This window comes from Lycium ferocissimum, chromosome 5 (assembly GCF_029784015.1).
Source record: "Lycium ferocissimum isolate CSIRO_LF1 chromosome 5, AGI_CSIRO_Lferr_CH_V1, whole genome shotgun sequence".
In the NCBI taxonomy this organism is placed as follows: Eukaryota; Viridiplantae; Streptophyta; class Magnoliopsida; order Solanales; family Solanaceae; genus Lycium; species Lycium ferocissimum.
In genome coordinates this window covers 13,074,959-13,096,282 of record NC_081346.1, presented here as the reverse complement: position 1 = coordinate 13,096,282, position 21,324 = coordinate 13,074,959, and the positions used below count along the sequence as shown (strand labels likewise).

At 35.5% G+C, this 21,324-nt stretch overlaps 3 protein-coding genes across 15 annotated transcripts; 2 read left to right on the top strand and 1 right to left on the bottom strand.

Annotated features, from left to right (window-relative positions):
* The first annotated feature begins 744 nt into the window (after positions 1 to 744).
* LOC132056087 (uncharacterized) lies at positions 745 to 8,816 on the top strand. 13 transcript variants are annotated; one of them, XM_059448144.1, is made up of 4 exons: positions 852 to 957; positions 2,576 to 2,674; positions 5,825 to 5,940; positions 7,325 to 8,816. In XM_059448144.1, the coding sequence occupies exon 4, from the start codon at positions 7,466 to 7,468 to the stop codon at positions 8,027 to 8,029; it is 564 nt and encodes a 187-aa protein (XP_059304127.1). In that variant the 5' UTR covers positions 852 to 957; positions 2,576 to 2,674; positions 5,825 to 5,940; positions 7,325 to 7,465; the 3' UTR covers positions 8,030 to 8,816. The 13 variants fall into 13 exon arrangements, 10 of the variants coding, with proteins under 10 accessions (XP_059304127.1, XP_059304128.1, XP_059304130.1 ...); XM_059448145.1 differs by having other exon boundaries at positions 2,576 to 2,701; XR_009414713.1 differs by lacking the exon at positions 852 to 957 and adding an exon at positions 969 to 1,955 and having other exon boundaries at positions 7,325 to 7,466.
* Positions 8,817 to 9,530: 714 nt separating this feature from the next.
* Positions 9,531 to 14,904, top strand: LOC132056086 (nuclear transcription factor Y subunit C-1-like). The gene is made up of 2 exons (XM_059448142.1): positions 9,531 to 10,359; positions 14,658 to 14,904. The coding sequence occupies exons 1-2, from the start codon at positions 9,692 to 9,694 to the stop codon at positions 14,659 to 14,661; spliced, it is 672 nt and encodes a 223-aa protein (XP_059304125.1). The 5' UTR covers positions 9,531 to 9,691; the 3' UTR covers positions 14,662 to 14,904.
* Positions 14,905 to 18,059: 3,155 nt separating this feature from the next.
* LOC132058221 (protein transport protein Sec61 subunit gamma-1) lies at positions 18,060 to 20,432 on the bottom strand. The gene is made up of 3 exons (XM_059450772.1): positions 20,302 to 20,432; positions 20,082 to 20,200; positions 18,060 to 18,222 (listed from the first exon to the last, which is right to left on the bottom strand). The coding sequence occupies exons 1-2, from the start codon at positions 20,393 to 20,395 to the stop codon at positions 20,085 to 20,087; spliced, it is 210 nt and encodes a 69-aa protein (XP_059306755.1). The 5' UTR covers positions 20,396 to 20,432; the 3' UTR covers positions 18,060 to 18,222; positions 20,082 to 20,084.
* Positions 20,433 to 21,324: the final 892 nt, after the last annotated feature.

Below are 21,324 nucleotides of genomic sequence, written 5' to 3'. Positions count from 1 at the left end.
AAAAGAAAAGAAAACATTCAAATAAATATAAGATTAATCCACGTTACATGAGAAATTATTTTCTTTTTTTCTAAAAAAAAAAAAAAAAAAAACTCAAAAGTGTCATTTGTAAAATCATTGTCTTTCGCACCAATGCGAAGCGCGGGCAATTTCACTAGTAATGAAATAAATCAAGAAGATATTACTCCCTTCATTCCAAAATAAGTGTCTCTTTTATTTCATGCACCCCCCCCCCCCTCCTTAAGAATATGTATTTATAAAAAATTAACTTAAATAAACATTTTATAGTGAAAGTGATTTTTAAATATAAATTACTTTTGATTTGAATCAACTTTAGAGTTTAAAAATCTTTTAAAGCAACTTATTATGGTGTTTACAGCTTTAAGGGTATTTCGGAGATTTTGACAAAATAAGTGCTTACACTTATTTACCAAACACATTAACAACTTATTTTCAAAGATAAAGCACTTTTATCCAAACACTCAACCGCTTATTTATAAAAATAACTTTCAAAGACTTAAAAGTTAAAAAAGACTTTATACATAAAAGTCACTTTTTTTAAGCCCATCCAAACGGGCTCTTATTTGGATGTTTGATAAAAATAGAAAATAGCTTAACCTAAGTTAAAAAGTGCTTCAAATAAGCCAAAACTAAGAAATTGTTCAATCCCAACCTTTTTTTTTTTTTTTTACTTAAAAGCCATTTTAGTTTGACAAACAACTTTATCTTTTTATCCCTTATATTTTCTGTTAATTTTAATACTACCCTTACTTTTAAAAATCTTTTAAGCACTTTTATCCTGACACGCGTAACTGCTTATTTATGAAATAACTTTGAAAGACTTAAAAATATTTTAAGCGGTTATGCTTAAGAGCCATTTTTTCTAAATTTGTCAAGTGTTCCTTCTCAAAAAATAAATTTGTCAAGTGTAATTGCTTTCTTCCATTTTCCTTAAAGGTGGGAACTTTCCTCTTTTCATGAGTAGTTGAGATTGTTGTATTTGTTTGTTAAAACTCCAATTTTTGTTCTTTATTTTTATTTCACTCCTGTCGGATCTCGGATAGTGGCTACATATATTTGAAAAGCCTATTCTGAAGAGTCCACTGTGTTTGTCTTCTTCTTCTTCTTCTTCTTCTCCTTTTTTTTTTTTTTTTTTTTTTTTTTTTTTTGAGAAGGTAACATATAGCTGTGTTTGTCACTTCTTTGTTTGGTTCTTTCTTAATGAGGAGTATCCAATTTAAATCTGAAGAGAGATTTAGGGTTCCCTTTTCACTTTTAAATAATTAGATGAATAAATAAATAACATTTACTTAGGTTGGATTCGGATTGCAAGGAGTAATATTAGTGGCGGAGCCAGGATTTTCACTAAAGGGATTCAAAATATAAAAGAGTTAACATACGAAGAAGCCAAAGGGGTTCGACATCTATTATATATACATAAAAAATAATTCTAATCATATATAAACAGTATTTTTTTCCGCCGAAGGGGTTCCCCTTGGCCTATGTAGCTCCGGCCTTGAGTAATATATAGGAGGGTTTTGTGATGTTGACCTAAAAAGTGTTTTTCCTGGACAGTTGAAGAATATCAAGCTGTAAGTAGTCCGATAAGTGTGTCTCTTTTATGAATAGATTTTGATAAACGAGATCCCAAATAAAAACGATATTTTAGGTGGTTTGTCAACCAAATTGTTTGTGATATTTGTTACGTTCAACGAATCCCTATAGATAACTAAATCGTGGAGTTTAAATGTTAATTTAGGAGGTACCTGGTGACTATTGGCTCGGACACCGTCATTCTTAGAAATGTTATTTTAGGAAAGGTATGTTGAGTTGCAAATGCCAAAAGTCACGTGTGAGCAGAGCATAAACATGAATGCAGTTTAGGTTGCCGAGTATCTCGGCAAACATCACATTTGGAGCTCGAATGTGATTCTAAGCCTTGTAAATTTTGTCTGGTTGGTGTTAATTTCCTGATGTGTATCATGTGCCATGCTTGCTCTCATTGCTCTGTAAATTCATGTACAACGTTTTATTATTTAAATGCTGGTGAAAATCTGATATCGCTTGTTTATAGTCCAGCTAGTTCATGTTGACTTTGCCACCAGCCTTGTGATTTCTTTCTTGGATGCTGAACTTATCATTGTGACAATCTCTATCTACACTCGCCGTATTTATCCCTTCCCTCTTTATGTCTTTTTGGTTTAGATTCTCGTTATTAATTAGCTATTCGTATTCGTATTCAATAATCCGATTGTACTCATGTTATTTCACACATTTTTTAACATGTCTTGATTTGTCTGGTACGATGTTGGCATCTTAGTTCTTAGAGGACCCATGATTCCTAAGGTTAAATATGTAGTCTCTAAATTGTTTTTCTTACCCCGCAGTTCTGTTTATGGTTGTAGTTTGTTATGATGTTTTACTTGCTAGGCTAAGCAGCTAATTTATCTATTTAGTACTTGTTTGATGTAGTTTCTTAGTAAGGTCTGTTTGAGGATACAAGACTCTGGTTCCTCATTCATATGGTTCAATAATTAATTTTTTGTTATAATTTTTCTGTTTGATCTTGCTGCAGTTAAGGATCATGTTCCCGCTGATCCAGATGCTTAGTGTCACAAAGGAAGCCATTAGTTACTAATGCTACGGGTCCTCTCAATGTGAATGCCCCTTATTGGTACTGTCCATGGATACTGGCTTAACTGTAATGGCTTGAATCCTTTAGTCGTTGTCTTGTCTGTATAAAACTTTGTGTAGCTTATCCAATGCTTATGGAGTTCTGGTTTTCATTGTTATAATAAACTGACCTTTCTACCAGTGTAACAAATGTGTATGTTACTTCAATACGTTCTCTTCCTCTCCTATAGTGTTTTGACTATTTTCCTCGTGCTATACTTGGATGATGGATCCACAAGACTTATCAGCAATTGGATGATTAGTAAACCTAGTGGGTGCCGAAGTGTGTAGCCTAGTAATTGAATTAGGGTTACTTTAGTCTCTTCCAGAAGTAATTGAATATTAGTCAGTTTGATCTAATCGTAGTGCAGATTAAACTCTTGAAATCCTCCTTTGTTTTTTCCTCTTTCTTTTTTTGATAATGGTAACAGCCTTTATTTTTTCCTCTTTTGATCCCTCTTTTTTTTAGGGTTAATCTATTTGAATGAAGAGGAAGAAAATGGAAAAAAGAGGGATTATGTTCCACTACTTATCACGATTGTAAAAAGGATGAAGAATAATGCACAGTATGAAACTTTACTTTTTCAAAATAAAAAGAAAAATTTAATGCACAGTATGTTTTGACGAAGTTGAATGTCAACAGCCTATAACCTGTAGAGCTAGTACCAGTATAGCATTCCTCTTAATTAAATAATTAATAGCAGAACATTGTTGCCATATATCACATGACTACCTTCTATTTGAATTCATTGCATATTAGTCACAGAAAGTTCACTTTTTGCGTTACATCGGTTTAGCAACTAGTGGAAACTTCATTTTCATCCAGCAGAACCTCTGTTAAATGGGTTTTCTTCTCTAAAGATGGACAATAGAGGAGTGTATTTAATAAACATACTGGAAGGGATCAGATAAAGACAATAGTGATAGTTTTGAATCCAAGTTCTGGTTTTTGCACTGTGTGCGGTGTAGGAGGTTATGCAAAAGACAATATTTTGTCGGTTTGATGATAACACAAACTGGAAATATCAGATAAAGACAAGGTTTGATGATAACACAAACTGGAAATATCAGATAAAGACAATACTGATAGTTTTGAATCCAAGTTTTGGTTTTTGGACTGTATGCTGTGTAGGAGGTTATGCAAAAGACAATATTTTGTCGGTTTGATGATAACACAGACTGCAAAGTATCAGATAAAGACAATAGTGATAGTTTTGAATCCAAGTTCTGGTTTTTGGACTGTATCTGAGTGTAAAAAACACTGGTTTTCACTCTGATACAATGTTCCATCCAGCTTAGGTTGATCAGAATACACAAAAGCAGAGTTCATGTATTTTGCTGAATTGCAGTCTAAGACCTTAAATCTTTGGTGCAAAAGCATTGAGTAATACAACTCTCTTTTAAGCAGTAGCAAAACATGGCTAAATCATATATCAGTCATTAAAACTTTACACCATATTCTTAGTCATCAACTCAGTGCTAACATCATTGTTACTATGACTGTTGAAAAAGTTAAGGTAAATGAAAACTAAGGACTTTGTTCTTGAAAAAGGAGGAAAAAAGAAAAACTTCATAAATAGTATTTTCATATTGAAATTCCAAAAAGAAAAGGAAGTTAGTAGATGGTGATCTGAATATTAGTATTTGCACCTTCACCAAAAACAACTATCTTATTTATCTGTGGTAGACACTGCTTCTTTTTTCTCAGACTGCTTTATCAGGGCTTTTTCGCTTTCGTTAGTTGCATTTTCATATTGCTTTGAGCTATTTGTGCTTATCTGACCTTTTCTCGTCATGTTTTCTCTTGAGCCAAGGGTCTTTCGGAAACAGCCTCCCTATCTTCCCATATAGGGGTAAGGTCTGCGTACACTTTACCCTCCCCAGACCCCACATTGTGGGATTTCACTGGGTATGTTGTTGTTGTTGTTGCACGTATATATCTTCAGCCTCCGGTTTAGAAAGAAGCTACAAATCCTTATTTTTGTGAACTTAACTGATTTATCCTGGTAAAACTTGCATCTTCTTGATGCCTTTTAATGATTCTACTTCATCAAAAAAAAATTACTCCCTCCTTTTCAATTTGTTTCCCTTACTTTCCTTTTTAGTCCGTTTCAAAAAGAAAACCTCTTTCCTTTTTTGCCTACTCTTTAATTCCAACTTTCACATGGCATGTTTATGACTACAAGATTAAAGGGCATTTTGGTACATTCTACATATAAGATTCAAAAGTCTTCTTTACTTTTTTAAACTCCATGCCAAGTCCTAAACCAGACAAACAAATTGCAACTGGGGTTGGTGCAATTGGCAAAAGTTGAGGGACTTATGTCTTAGATCACCGGTTCAAGCCCCGCGCCAAGCCAACTAACTCTGGTATTTAAGTGAAGAAGGGTTGATGGGTGGGTCCATCATCCCCGAGTTTCGAAGGTTGCAGTTGGCCCAAAAGGGTCGGCTCCAAATGAATTTCCCGGTCAACAAAAAGAAGAAAGAAAAAAAAAAAGTTACTAAGATTACTAAATCTGAGAGAGATTTAGATATTAAGATGAAATCTAATATGAATCCTATCTATTCAAGGAAGTACAATTATAGTCAGAAGTTCAAAACTTTTCTCGGGATGTGATTTAAAAGACAGAAGAAAATATAAGGAAAAAAATTTAGCAAGGAAAGTTACAATTAATGTATATAGCCCAAAAACTAATTTATTAAATTTTATTCTCCAAATTACAAAAAGTTGGATAATTTAACTATGGTTAAAAATTAACCATGGTAAGGGTTTAACCTCTAATAACCCACCTACCCCCAACTATAAAAGATCAAAATAAATAGGGCCAGGCCAAACCTGAAAATATTACTTTAAATTCAGGAAAACAAGGCCTTTTTCCTAATTTTTTGTCCTTTTTCCAGAAAATATTACTTTTTGTGTGTGTGTGTGTGTGTTATTATTATTATTATTATATATATAGCCCTTATTCCTTTTTAATGTGTGTTGATTATAGATGACTTTGGAATTAGAGGGATTTAGTTATCTTGCTGAGTTCCTGTCCTGCTATGTTGATTCAAGGCTTTAGAATCCATATATAGAATCTACCTATAATCTATACATTTTTAAAGTCTATTTTGAGAGTCATGCACACTTCTGATTTTTTTTTTGAAGGTTTGATTGTGAGATTCAGTTCTTCACTGCCATATTTTCTTTTTCATAACTGCTTTGGTTGCTGCACTTGAGCCGAGGGTCTTCCGGAAGCAGCCGCTCTACCTCACAGCGCAGGGGTAAGGTCTGCATGCACTATACCCTCCCCAGACCCCACTTGTGGGATTACACTGGCTATGTTGTTGTTGTTGATTGTGAGATTCAGTTCTAGATTCTGTGGTGAATGTTTTACAAAGAAAAGAAAGTGCCACTTTTTTTGAAGGGTCTAATCTGAAATTCTGAAACTTCGGTAAAAGGAAGTAGATTTTCAGTCATAAATTGGTATCTAATACTTATCAGTTCAGAATGGTTTAAGAACGAAGATTTAGGATGTCCTTTCGAGCTGTCGAATTTTAAGGATGTCCTTTCGAGCTGTCGAATTTTACTTTTGTTTCTGAGGAAATAATTAATGCAGAGAATTCATACAGCCAACACTAACTAGTTTGGCTTGAGGCTTTTTTTTGGTTCTGAAAAATGGATCTCAGTAGAAATCTGTATAAATCAACTTCATTTGTACAAATGGTACTTCGAGCTTTAAATGAGCATGAAGAGATGCCTCTGTGGTTCATAGCATATTCTGTTACTATTTAAGTGCTCAGAGAAACTTAATGATGTTGAAAATTGCTTTTCGCGCCATTGTAATTTAGGTTTTCAAAAGGTCGGTATTTCAGTTTGTTGGTTTCCTATGATTGTTTGACCAGTTTCCTATAGATTTGGGCACATGATAGGAGAGAAATATCAAGATGCATTTATTTTATGGCTGGAATGAGTGTCCTGATTTTGTCATTGCTATGTCCTGCTGTACGGAGAATGTTATTTTTCAACTTCTCCATCATTTTGGTTTTGTTTTTGGCTTCTTAAACATCCATGGTCTGGCATGAAGTTAAATTTTCCTTTCCTGTCAAAGAGAGAGATTGTTGAGAAGTTTCTATCCCATTTTTGTTGGTTCTTACTTCTATTTGTCCACAGTCCTTTACATTTGGCTAATTGATGAAATATATCTCATTTTTTTGGTAATAAGAAAATGGTGATTCTCAATAAACATTGTCCGATCTAGAAGGTGATATGCAATTATTTCATTTAGATGGAACTGTATCATGGTTAGATTTAGAAAGGTTTAATACGGTTAATTTTAATAGATCAAACGGTATAATGATAGACGTTATTGTAAGTTTCCCTTGTCAGCTTGTCTTATTAGCAATTAGGTTTTTTCCGTAAAGTTCAGAATCTTTCAGGGCCTTGCTTGTGCTTTTCTGGTGTTCGTGGAAGCCAGATAGTGCATTAATTCATGATTTCCATAAAAAATGTAATCAAACTTATAGTTGCACACTTAATCCGGCTTGCCTTTCTTTTTTAAAGCCGTTATTACTTTGCATTATTAGTACCTTTTTTTCTTTTTTGGTACTATTTCCCGCTTAATTTGTGGTTTTTCTGACTTACGTTTTTGTAATGTTTGTATTATAGGGTTTGAAGAGTTGAAGACAGTTCTTCTCCATAATTAACTTCACCCAATAACCAGGTTATCGAGTGTTGCTCCAGTTGCTGGTTGAATCTGAGGGAGACAATAAAGTTGGCTTATTTGCGGCCTGCCAAAATTGTAGGCAAATGGAATGTAATAAAGATGAAGCTGCTAGGGCCAAAGAAATTGCTGAGCAGAAATTAACTGAGAGGGACATTGCTGGAGCTCAAAGATTTGCTTTGAAGGCTCAAAATCTGTTTCCAGGCCTTGATGGTCTTTCTCAGTTCCTGGAGGTGGTCAATGTTTATGTTGCTTATGAGAAGAAGGTTCATGGTGAAGTGGATTTTTACGGTTTCCTTTCTGTGGATTCCTCAGCTGATGATGAAACAATAAGTAAACGTTACAGAAAGCTTGCTCTAGCTCTTCACCCTGATAAAAATCAATCTGTTGGGGCAGATGGGGCGTTTAAGATTACATGTGAAGCATGGAGTTTGTTGTCAGATAGAATCAAAAAAATGATGTATGGCCATCGGCGAGCTATGGCCATAAGGAGCATGCCCATGCAAGGCAGCCAGCAGGAATTTCGTAAATTTTCCATGAACCCAGCTAGTGCGAGAAACTCAACTAATGCTAATTTTCAGCCCACCCGGTGCCTCCCCAGCCATCAAAACCTGAGACATTGTGGCAATCTTGCAAACTATGTCAGATAAAGTATGACTAATTAAAGCTTTTCCGAAACAGAAGTCTTTCGTGCCCCAACTGTCACCGACCTATTTGGGCAAGGGAGGTTTCTGCTCCCGTGAACAATCAAGCTTCAGCTTTTCCGTTGTCTTCCCGCCAGCAGCAGGGTACAAACTATCCTGCTGCTAATGGATCTTCTGCTTCAGGTGTGAAGCTCCCTACAGCTTCAAACTCCGTACAAACTGGAAATTCTGGTTTGGCTCAATAGTTGGAGCAAATATTCAGCAGGATCAAGTTCTTAAGACGAGAGGTGCAAATGCTGCGCAGCCCTATGCCTCTACAGCTAGGCAAGCAGCACACTCTTGCCAGCCAGCTGGTGAGAATTTGAAGAGAGCTCATGCAGAAGCTGCTATGAGTGCACTGAATCAGGAGGCTTTTCTGAAGAAAAAGAGACGCATAGCTGAGTTGAAGTTAAAGTCTCAAAGAAAAGGGAGTTGTCCGATTCAGAAATTCGCAATATGCTGGCGAAAAAGGCTAAGATGGAGATTACCAAGAAGCTTAAAGCAGCTGCTGCTTCTCGGACTTCAGACAAGGAGAAAAAGGACGTGGAAAAGAAGAAGCAAACTGCTCCTGAAGTTATCAAAAATGTTCTGAGAAGGGATAGAACTGTTCATGATGCCTTGGTGGAATAAACTAAATGTAACGTGTGAATGAACTTACCGCTTCTTTAATTAAGAACCCTTACACAAAAAGTAGAACATGTATATTTTCTGTTGTAATTGTAAACTAAATATATGACAAATGTTTGTTACCCTCCCTCCGTTGCATTTTAACTGCCATTTTAGCTCTTTTCACGCTCATTAATAAATACAATACCCGCTAGGACGGCCGAGTTGGTTGAGCAGGTGATCTCTCAAATGGGAAGTCTTGGGTTCAAAACCCCCTGCACACTTTCTCGGTTTAGCCCCCGCGCGGTTTACCTCTCTTGTGTGGTGCATACATTACACTGATGAGTAGACATTAACTGTCATGTTAGATGTTTTTTCAGAATCGAACCTCATTAAAAAGAACTAAGTATTTCTTTAATGTTAAGGATATAGTTGAAAATAATTACCAACTTTAATCTTGAATTTGTAAAGTAACACTAATAAAAATTTGTGAACTAAAACAACAAATAAAATGAGACTGAAAGAATAATATCTTAACTTTGAATTACTGTAACATGAGATGCGTCAATTAATTTGGATATTATAGAATTATAGATTTTAGATATGAGAGGAGGGGCCACTTTAGCTTAAGTAAGTCCCCGTGTTGAACGAGGACCTCTCCATGTGGCATGGCTTAAGGACTCTTCGATCTAACAACAATGAAGGCTAAGGATAAGCCAATGGAACTTGAGTCTCCTTCTTATGTGGATCCCACGCCTTCTTCCTCCATTAATAAAACAAAGTTGTAGATAGGACTATATATTTTCCATAAATCCTCTCCACTATTAGTAAGATTTTCATGTCATTAAAATAAAGTATATGGGCCCCCATTCCCTTTTTCCCTCATTTGCTTTACCACATTTGTACCTCAACCTACAACACTTGTTCCTTCATTAAAATAATATATTGAGCACAGCTATAAGCCATTTTCCATTTCTTTTAGTGTGTTAAAATAGAGAAAAAAAAAAAAACTACCGGTGAAGTATGGACAACAGCCCTCAGCAATCGGCGGCAAATGCGGCTGCAGCAGCGGCGGCTCAGACAGGTGGATACCCACCGCAACCCTACCACCATCTCCTTCAGCAGCAACAACAACAGCTACAGGTGTTTTGGCACTACCAGCGTCAAGAAATTGAGAAGGTTAACGATTTCAAGAACCACCAACTTCCTCTTGCCCGTATCAAGAAGATCATGAAAGCTGACGAGGATGTCCGTATGATCTCAGCTGAAGCACCCATTTTGTTTGCTAAAGCATGTGAGCTCTTCATTCTTGAACTCACCATTCGTTCTTGGCTACACGCTGAGGAAAACAAGCGTCGTACTTTGCAGAAGAATGATATCGCTGCGGCGATTACGAGGACTGACATTTTTGATTTCCTTGTTGATATTGTTCCGAGGGATGAGATCAAGGAAGAGGGTGCTGCGCTTGGGCCTGGAATGGTAGGCTCTACAGCAAGTGGTGTTCCGTATTATTATCCACCAATGGGACAGCCTGCTCCACCTGGGGTTATGATGGGTAGGCCTGCTATGCCTGGGGTTGATCCGTCAATGTATGTTCAGCCTCCACCACCGTCGCAGGCGTGGCAGTCTGTTTGGCAGACTGCTGAGGATAATAACTATGCTAGTGGACAGGGTAATGTTGATGATCAAAGGTAATTTTGTCATTTCCTTCAGATCTAGATAAGCTAGAGTAAGAAAATATAAGTGTGTTAATTGGAATTGCTTTATTCCATATTCCTGAAAGGTAGTAACTTTCTTTTTTTCTTACAAGTTGTTTGTTGTTAAGACTGCAAGTTTTGTTCCTTGGTTTAATTTTACTTCTATCAGATAGTAGCTATGTATACTTTCGCTTTTTATATGTTTGCCTTCTTGCATGTTGAACGCATTTAGTGAAATCTTTGCTAAATTAGAATAAGTACTTGTATAATTTTGTGCATTCTCTCTTTACTTAATTAAAAACAGATATTGCTGTCTCTTATTGATGTTGCAACATGGAGATGGGAGTTGAATGTACAGTCTAGATTTTCATCAATCAATTTTGCTTCATATTTTGCATCGGTGGAGAAAATGATTTGTCATATCTGGATTTTGTGGGTATCCAAATTTAGAACAACATATTGATATGCTTTCACACAGTTGCTTGATACTCTTTACTACTTATAAAGGAGTTCATGATTGATTCTCTTAATCTGATATTGCAAATTTTATCACAATGGTAACTGTTATCGGCCTTGATGCTGAGATGGAAGGCATAAGTTTTCAATTTTCTTACCTATGCAATAATTATATATATATGCATGCTTGGGATATCCCATCCATAACCATTACCTATTATCTTGAGAAACAACTAATATCTGATGTCTTGATTGGTTTTGCAAAGTACGGAAAGTGTTTTCCATGTCTCATAGGCTTTTGTCTAGGTTACATGCATACCAAGGTATAATTCTTGGTTTTTCTTTATAAATTAATTATTGGTTACACTAGTGCATATAGAACACGTGGCCGGTAGGTAAATTGGGAATAAATTCGTTATTAATTCCGTCGGCTTAGAGTATGTCTTATAGTAAAGTAAATCCAGAGCAAGTCCGAAGAACTAGGATAGTTGGATTTGATTAGTTAGAACCATTTCTTTTCTCCTTTATCTGTCATTTGCGTAAATGCCAAGAAAGAGAAACTAGGACAGCTAGGAACCAGTATTTTGGTGCTTTGCATGAGCAGTCAGCGCGTCAATGACTTTCTGTTCATGGTAGAAGCTCATCCATATATTTCTAAAAACTGTGTCAGTAGGGGGGTCTCTCACTTCGGCTTCTCAATGAAGCTAGAGTTAAAAAGCATTCACTGTCTTATGATTCATTTTTAGGGCGTGAGTGGAAGTTATATTTGACCTTCAGGGTTGTTTGGTTGGTGGGATAAGGGATAACAATCCCATGGGATGTACTATAATGGTGGGATTAGCTATCGCATATAGAAAGGGGATTAGCTAATCCCATGGGATATCCTTGTCTATCCCATTACCTAATTACTATGCTAATATGGTGATGAAAATTTTGAAGTGACTTTCTTTCTGGTGATAGAATTTTCAAATCGTACTTTAGATGTTACTTCAACAGCTGAATTTTGCTCGACGAGACTGTTTAGGCAGCGGCTTATAATTCATTACTCATCCATTGTTTGGTTCATTTTATCACCAGGTCCAAAACTCCAGATAACCTAATTAAAGAAGTATATTAGTGAGACCAATCAAGAAAAAAGTATATTAGTGAGATCAATTTTAAATTAGAACTGCATGTGGTCGGATGTTCCTAACTCTTTTTTCTTTGTTTTAATATAAAACTTTACAAGAGTTACTTCAAACACTTGCTAAATTAAAATTATATATGGTTAATGGATGATCATAGTTTATATTTATCTTGTTTTCATTTGGAAAATGAATTAGGGTTATTTCAGTGTCTTCCAGAATATAATTAAATATTAATCAGTTTGATTCTCATAGTTGAGTAGATTAAATTCTTGAAATCCTCCTTTATTTTTTCCCTCTTTGATCCCTCTTCTCTTTAGGGTTAGTCTATTTGAATGAAGAGGAAGGGGAAGAAAATTAGAAGGAAATGGAGGAGTGATTATGTCCAGTACTCAGCAGTTATCACAGTTGTAAAGGATGAAGAACAATGCACAGTATGAAACTCTACTTTATCAAAATAGAAAGAAAGACTTATAGCACATCATGTTTAAACAAAGTTGAATTTCAACTACCTAACCTGTGGACCTAGTACCAGTGTAGCATTCCCTCTTAATTTAATAATTAATAGCAGTACATTGCTGCCATATCTCACATGACTACCGTAAATTTGAATTCTTTTCATATTAGTCACAGAAATTTCACTTTTTGCATTACATTGGTTTAGCAAGTAGCGGATCATCCAGCAGAAACCCTGTCAAAATTGAGTTTTCTTCTCTAAAGATGGACAATAGACGAGCTATTGCTGTATTTACTAGATGCTCTAGAACATGGTTCTCTAATTAGAGTACTTCAAAGGAAACAACACCTCTTGATGCAAACAGAGTGGGACTGAATTTAAGGTAAATTACCAATAAGTGAGTTGTGTCCGCTAGATGGAAACTAAAACATAAAGTGTAAAACTGTAACTTCAAATTTAAAGTTATGTGCTAAAATATGTTAAAATTATTATGGTAGGAACTCTCTGTTGTGTTTACCAGGAACCATCCTTCAACAGAGATGTACTTATCTCGCTTGCGATGTGGTAGTTCTTAGAGATAGATAGGAATGTAGGATTGGACTATTCAGAAGCTGACACAAGTTACGTTTTATGCGTTCCAACTCAGCTTAGGCAGTTTACAATGTAATTCTGCTGGCTTTATTTTCAAAACAAGTCTACATGATATTGGCTACAGAATTTCGAATGCTGCCAAAGGCATAGGTTCATGCATGAATTTGATGATTTTCTTTGTTCAGCAACTTAGGAGGATCAATACATGATTCCATATGCTATAGCAAATTATCATCTTCGGAAATTTCTATAACTTCTCCATTTTTGGTCTTATGTGTAAGTTTTGTGTCTTCGTGTGTAATTGTTATTATTACTACTTTTTGGTGCAGGGTTGAAAAACCTATTCTGAAGAGAGATTTAGGTTTCCGCTGTTTTTGTCATTTTTTTCTGTTCATTCATATTGATGCATATCCGATATATAATATTAGTAAAATGACTTTCATCTGTTTTTCCATGATTGGCCAATCTTACACTTTTATGTAATTATATGATTAAAGAAATAGCATTTACTTAACTTGGGATTCCGATTGCAAGGGCTAACATATAGGAGGAATTTGTAATGTTGACCTAAAAAATGTTTTTCCTGGACAGCAGAAGAATATCAGAGATTTGTGGAAGTATAACTCATATTCTTACTTAATGTAGAGCTGATTCAAATATTTAGTGCTAGTTTGGAAACATGGAGTTCGTAGTCAAATAATGTCTCTTTTACTAATAGATTTTGATAAATGAAATCCCAATAAAGGTTTGTCAACTAAATTATTTGTAATATTTATCATGTTCAACATATCCCTATAGATAACTAAATCATAGAGTATAAATGTTAATTTAAGAGGTACCTGGTGAATATTGGCTCGGACGCCGTCACTCTTAGAAATGTTATTTTAGGAAATGTATGTTGAGTTGCAAATGCCAAATATCACGTGTGAGCAGCATAAACGTGAATGCAGTTTAGGTTGCCAAATATCTCATAACATCACATTTGGAGCTCGGATATGATTCTAAGCCTTGCAAACTTGGCTGGTTGGTGTTAATTTTCTGATGTGTATCATGTGGCATGCTTGCTCTCATTGCTCTGTAAATTCATGTATTAGCGTTTTATTATTTGATATAGAAAATGCATGTGAACATCTGATATCGCTTGTTTTTAGTCTAGCTAGTTCATGGTGACTTTGCCACTAACCTTTTTCTTACTTTCTTTAACTCTGAACTTATCATTGTAACACCTATATACTTTTCCTATTTATTCCACCCCTCTTTTTTTTTTTTCTTTTTTTCTTTTTTTCTTTTTTTTTTTTCTTTTTTTTTTTTTGGTTTAGACGGACTCATAATCACTGAGCTATTTGTATTCGTTAATCCGGTTGTATTCATGTTATTCACTCATTTGTGGCATGTCTTAATTTCTTTGGTATGATGTTGGCATCTTAGTTCGTAGATGACCTATGATTGCTAAGGTTAAACTTTCTTACTCTGCAGTTCTGTTTATGGGTTGTAGTTTCTTGATGATGTTTTTCTTGCTAGGCTAAGCAGCTAATTTATCTATTTAGTAGTTGTTTGCTGTAGTTTCTTAATATGGTTCTGTTTGAGGATACAGGACTCTGATTTCTCATTCATATCACTCATTAATCATTTGTAATAATTTTTCTATTTAATCTTTGCTGCAGTTGAAGATCACATTTGCTGCTGATCCCGGATGCTTAGTGGCAGAAGGGAAGTTATTAGTTACTAATGCCACGAGTCCTCTCAAATGTGAATGCACCTTTTTGCTACTGTCCATTGATACTGGCTTAACTGTAATGACTTGAATCCTTTAGTCATTTTGTCTGTATAAAACTGTGTAGTTTATCAGAATGCTTATGGAGTTCTGGTTTCCAGTGTTATAATAAACTGATCTTACTTCTTGCATAACAATTGCGCATGTTCCTTTAATCAGTTCTCTTTGGGTCCTTTAGTGTTTTGACTATTGTTCTCATGCTATAGTGTTATGATGGATCCACTAAAACTTATCAGCACTGGGATGATTAGTAAACCTAGTGTCACCCAACCTAGTGCAAATCTTGGTGACTAAGGTTCAAATTCCAGCATAGACAAAAAATAGTAGGTGACTTTCTCCCATCCTTGTGAGTTCTAAGTCTTGATGGGTAGAGTTAACTCGGTACTTGTACTTGAGGAAGGTAGCAGAGGTACCTGGTGGAATAGTCCAGATGCGAGCAAATTAGCTGAGACATCACGTCATAAGAAGAAAAAGAAAAGAAGATTAGTCGAACCTAGTGGCAACAGTTTTATTTTTCTCCCTTTTTTTCTTGTTTGTTTCTGTACAGCTATTTGCCACAAAGATAAGCTCAAGTAACCACTTTTTGGTGTCTCAAAGAGTTCTTTATTAGTCCTTGCAAGTAGAGGTGAGATCAGCTGAATTGACTGGAATACCATTAATCTCGTAGCATAGTTGCATGCAGGGAAAGACCTTGCTTAAAAATATAAAAGGATTTGCGACATTAAAGGAGTAGGGATTAAATAATCTTGTTGAACATAAACAAGTCAAGCGCGGGTCTGTCGAGCCGTGCTTGCATTTTCAAACATACTAATTGTGCAGTCAATTTGAGATGGCTGAATACATAAACAGGTCTCTAAATTTGTCCAAAAATTCCATTTAAGCACCTCAACTAAGGAACTTTCCTATTGAACACTTAAAATTAGTCAAAGTGTGCCTATTAGACACACTTTTGACAATCAGCCAAAACATTTAGGCGCGTACATTTCAAACGCAGCTTGTGTGGCAACATAGCCAATGAAAAACAAGCTCCAGCAACCCAAAAAAAAAAAAAAGAAAAAAAAAAGGTACAGTCTGAATTTAGTCGTCTTCTACAAGCACCTTGACTCTACCACCGTAATCCCTCCTTACATGCACAACCAATTAGTTCCACCACCTTCTCCCTCTGCTACGTCACCTCCCCTGCCCCCACCAATCTCAATCATTTTCATATTTTTTTCTTCACTTCTACTTCTGGCGCAATGGTTTCAATTTTTCATCACCCAATTTTTACAGCACATGGCTGGCGAACTGTCATTAGCGGTGTGCTAATAAAATAAATTCTGCTACCTCTTTAACATAGCAGCCTTTGAACAGAAAAACAACTTGTATATGGGGGTTTTTCCTTTTTTCTTTTCTGAATTTTCCTTTATATTTTAGAATACCATTTTGTAGTGTGAAATTTCCTAGAGAATTGAGCGGCATAGCCACTGGTATAAGGTATTCGTTGCTTCCACATTAGATATATAGCTCTCCCAGATCTGTTGGATTGTCAAATTGATGACTGAAAAATTAACAACATTTTTCACTCCTCCAATATAGGCCACCCTCCATCTTCTGGTAGCCAAATGAATGAATTCTTCAATTTAATTTAGCTTCTAATAGCACTTCCATTGCTTGGATTGTATTCTTCTCTTAAGAGATGCTCGTGGGCGGGAGTGAACGGTGGCCGCAGATTAACAAAGATAGTGGGACATCTGGAGGAGGGATTAGAGTTGGTTTAGGACTGTTTGAGGGTGTTTGGTTAAAGGTGAAGAAGATTAAAGTGACAAAAAGAAGTGGCTTTTTCATGTCTTATGTGTCTAATAGGTCACTTTGAATAATGTTTAAGTGTTAAATAGGAAAGTTCTTTTTGAAGTGCTTAAATGGAATTTTTGAACAAGTTTAGGGGTTGTCTATGTATTCAGCCATTTGAGATACTGAGTGCTTAAACTGAAGAAAAGGTTTCAAACGGACTACTCCATGAATTAATGGAGCCACATGTTTTTTTTTGTTTGAATGCACATGTCCATACATTACGAGAATTAATCCCTGAAAAGTAATTTTCACTTTGACAATAAAGTGGTCCCTACCATTGGCAGCTACATGTCTTAGATAGGTTTAAGGAACAGATTAGCTTATGTATAGAACTTGGCAGTGAACACACAAGTACACAACCAAGGGCAAGGAAAACACGAAGAGAGACCCCAAGTTCTCTTCTCTTTTTCTTTTAGTTTATAGTTTATAGTTTTTACTTAACCGAATTTCTTACCGACGCAACAAAGAAAACAAAAATAAAAGGACAAGTTGAAGGCTTTTCTCTTTTTTCTTTTTGTAAAAGGAATTTTCTTGTGTTTTTTTTTTTCCGACTGATTTGATAAAGAAAACTTGGCAGCGAAAACAAGGAACATGGCGGACTTATTTGTTCCTTCAATTATTTCTTATCAGAATTCTTCGGCAGAGAAAATGAGGAGCCTGAGAGACAAAAGTTACCAAATTTATACCCTATTTATCCTATCTATTTGTAGAGTTGCTTAATGTTATACTTTTCTTTTCGAGTGAATTTCTTGTTACTTTACCAACCAAAATAGAAGAGAAATTTGAAAGTTTTTTGTTCATACGATATCTTTACTTTATGAATTGCTTGTTTTGTTGTACGCTATGTCATTAGATGACAAAAACCTTTTCACTTTGTATTTGGATTAGTCTAGTTGTTTCCTTTCTCTTTTTAAAGCATCCGTTATGGTTCCACCGCTTTATTTATTTTGACCAACTAACCACTAACTTCCATTTTTTTTAATTTGTTTATTGTGTTGAATGCATATTCCATTGTTACGATAACTTCAATGAAGATGTTATCATCTCTAAACAATTTACTCTCTGTATTCAACTTAAAAATGTATCTAGATATTTTGTATAAAATCGGCAATTTCATATTATCATTCATGGGATTAGCATCAATTCAGAGGTACCAATAAACTGGCCGCGCTCTCGAAAATACAACTTAAATTTTTCACATAGAATGAAATACTAGGGACCAACTTGTATGTTTTTTCAACGAGAGGCAATAGCATAGAACAGACTTATTACAGAAGGTTCTGAATGGTATTTCATTCTAAATAGCTTTGAACAAAACGTGCTGTGAAAATGAGGAATTTAGTTAAGCATGTTACGTGCATAAGATCAAGGTTGAAGAGGGACGGAAAAAACGAAGGTTAAAGAACATCATCTGCTTTTCCTTTTGCCGGAGGAACCATTAAATAACAAAAGCAAAGACAGAAGGGGGATTTGAATGCTATTAACTTAGTAAGAATAAGGAGGTTCAGAACAAGATGTCACAGAGGTCCAAAAGCAACAGGTTACAAAATTAAACTAAATTAGGAGGAACTGTCATGTGTTGCTTCCTTCCGTACCTCCATTTAGTTTCTCCTTCACACGGCCTGCAGTTTCACGAAAAAGTTTCAGTTTTCTTGTTGCAAAGCACCAGTACATGCATTCTGAAAAAGAACAGGAATTAAAACAGCAGTTCCAGATATTTCATTGCCATGGAGTTGTAAAGGCATTTTACAATCCATGGAGCAAAACATCCAAAGCCGCAACATGATCTGTATTCTGAAAGCAAAAGACCGAGGAGGTCTCAAATAAGAAAAAAAAAATAGACGAGATTGACTATTGCCATTTTCTTCATGCTGGAACAAACATGCCAATCATGGAAAGCAAGGTGATGATATTTTGCCTAGAAACTATGCTTTTAAATTTGCATAGTTCAGCTTTTTGCAGACTAGGGGTGTGGCTTAGGGATCGATGAAGCTAGAATGGACTACGAGATACTAAGATTCAAAATTCTTCCTGTGTAAGGCCTCGGTGGACAGAGTTACCAAATACCTGTGTTGGTAATTAGTACTTGGTGGACTAATCAAGGTGCACACATCATCAAAAAAAATATTTGCATATTCTGTTTCTTTCGAATTACTCCAATAACATTTTCAAATTTTTCTTTATTTCAATCAAATGATGAATGGAGGTTGGACAGATTCATAACTGAGGATATCTTCCCTTTCTGCTAGCACCCTTCCACATATCAATTGTAACAAATTGATACAGATTGGTGGTTTTGGGGAGCGTAGGGAAAGAAAAAAGAAGAGGGCGAGGAGTTCTTTAGTTAATGAAATTCCTATGAGGGCCGAGGTCGGTATGGAATTGGGACCCATAAAGGAAAAAAGATGAAGTTTGTTTAGTTAACAATACCAACAAAGGTATTACCATACTTCCTACAATCCTGAGAAAAATGATGGGTCGATTTTAGGTAGCAGGATCAGACCTTTTCACAAAAGGAACTCATAAATTAAAATGAAGATCAAAACTTCCAGAAGTTTGTGTCTTGAATGTCCTCATACTCTTCTGTCCTAAGTCTAATGAGATATCACTTCTGGTAGCATCTAAATGAACATCTAACAAAGCTTATGATACAATTGAAATGAAGGTTAACCTGCCAATACAAGGAGCAATCCACACAAAAAATGCATCACTTGGTTAAACAGGAACAATGATCAATTATATAACACAATACACATAGTCAAATTTCACAATTACATAGCACTATATTTACACAACCCTTGAGCACCAACGACAGATTCGGGATTTGATGCTTGTGTTCCAACCCATATCAAATTAAAAAATATAAAGAGAATGGTTATGCTTGTGGTTTCCCAAGTGATTTGATATATATTTACTGAATTTTTCAATACAAATACAGGATCACAAATACATGGGGTTCCTGGAACCAACTCCCATATACTAAGCTAAATCTGCCCCTGCCAACAGATAACTGGTCATATTTTGTGTATTCATGATGAAATACCCACAGCACAATATATGTTTTTATGTCAGGAATTCAACCGGAAAGATGCATAAAGGAAACTGCCCCTCGTTCTTCCTAACCGACAAAAATCCTTTTGTAATGTAAATAAACACCTATATTCACTTGTTAAGCAAACTCCAAATCATGGGATCACCTCAATTAGAAATTAGAACAACTATCATCCTAAATAATACAGATTAAGCCAGCTCTTTTCAGCAACTGAATCATTTTCTCTTAAAATAAAAACCTTTTGACACATACAAAATTCTGAGCATGCGAACACATACAAAAAAGCAATCAAATCTAACACACCCATGACGAATCCCTATGAAATGATATCTATACATAATAATTAATATCAAAACACCAAACAGAACAACCAGATCTAGCGAAATTAAGCAGATATAACTTCAGATCCACATAAGAGCAGGAGGTTACCAATTAAGAAGCACCAACAATGATGTTGTTAATAGGAATAAAAATCAACTTGACAAAAAATCCTACAAATCCCATCACAACGAAACCAATTGCAGTACGAGTGGCAACTTTGGTGAATTCTGCACAACAAAAAAACAATTAATTAAAATTAAAGAACATGCATGCACATATATATATATAGGATTCAATTCAATAGATAAGACAAGTAAAAGATTTGTACCTTTGCGATCGGGTTTGTGGCAACGCTTAACAAGCCTAACGCTGTCTTTGGCGAAATCTCTAAGGGGGTCAAAAACAGAGTCCAGAGCATCCATTTTTGGTCACACAAAAATGTGGCCTTCTCCCAAGCGCTTTATGGCAGGAAGAGTTACAATTTCCCAACCCGCTATAAACAATTTGGGCTTATGTCGTTCAAATGGGCTTTCAACTATTTTTTATTGGGCTAAGTTACATATGTCGGCTGAAATTAATTGTACAAAAAATAGACACTGTGTTGTGTCAAAAATGTATATTTTATGCAATTTTTTGCGCGGAGTGCCCTTCTTTTGGGGTGGTCTTTAAATTTTCTTATTCATGTTTAAATTATGCACTCATATTGCTGGTCTTTAATTTTTGCCCATAGGTTCCGGTTCGAACCCACGCGCAAGCAAAAATTAAAAAAAAATTTGCAAGACAAGGGTTGAATCGCGTGTATCTTGGGACCGGATACTTTTGTTAAGGAATTACAAATTTTATGCCGAAGACCGCATACTCATATACCTTATGGGCGTACTTGGCATAAGTATGTCGGGTCCCAGCATAACTTTGATAATTCTTCACAAAGTTATGCGATGAGGGCATACTTTTAATGGGCAAACTTTCTTCATCACAACACTTGCACGTAACACAAATTGGTTCTACACTAAGCCCCATTGTATGATCCTATTAGCAAGATACTTATGCCAAGCACGATCACATTGTGAAATATATTTTGGTCGAGTGGCATGTTGAAACACCATAAATTTTCGGTTGACTCTTTCGGGATTACCTAATAATTGTAAGAATTTAGTTCGAATCAAGCTTTTTTAGTTGAGAAGAAGTATGCACTTGCTCCGGATTCTCCAAGAACCAATAATTTGTCTAACCATCCAATATGTCGGCCAAGCACTGTTAAATTGGTCAAATCCTACTTCTTTTGACATAGTAGGCATGGATCCACTTTATCCATAAACTTTTATGCTTGACCCGATATTTTTTTAAAATT

Coding starts and splice junctions, on each gene's coding strand:
- LOC132058221 (XM_059450772.1), bottom strand. CDS start 20,395: ATGGATGCTCTGGACTCTGTTTTTGACCCCCTTAGAGATTTCGCCAAA. Junction 20,201..20,301: donor CCACAAACCCGATCGCAAAG/GTACAAATCTTT, acceptor TTTGTTGTGCAG/AATTCACCAAAGTTGCCACT.
- LOC132056086 (XM_059448142.1), top strand. CDS start 9,692: ATGGACAACAGCCCTCAGCAATCGGCGGCAAATGCGGCTGCAGCAGCG.
- LOC132056087 (XM_059448147.1), top strand. CDS start 7,466: ATGGAATGTAATAAAGATGAAGCTGCTAGGGCCAAAGAAATTGCTGAG.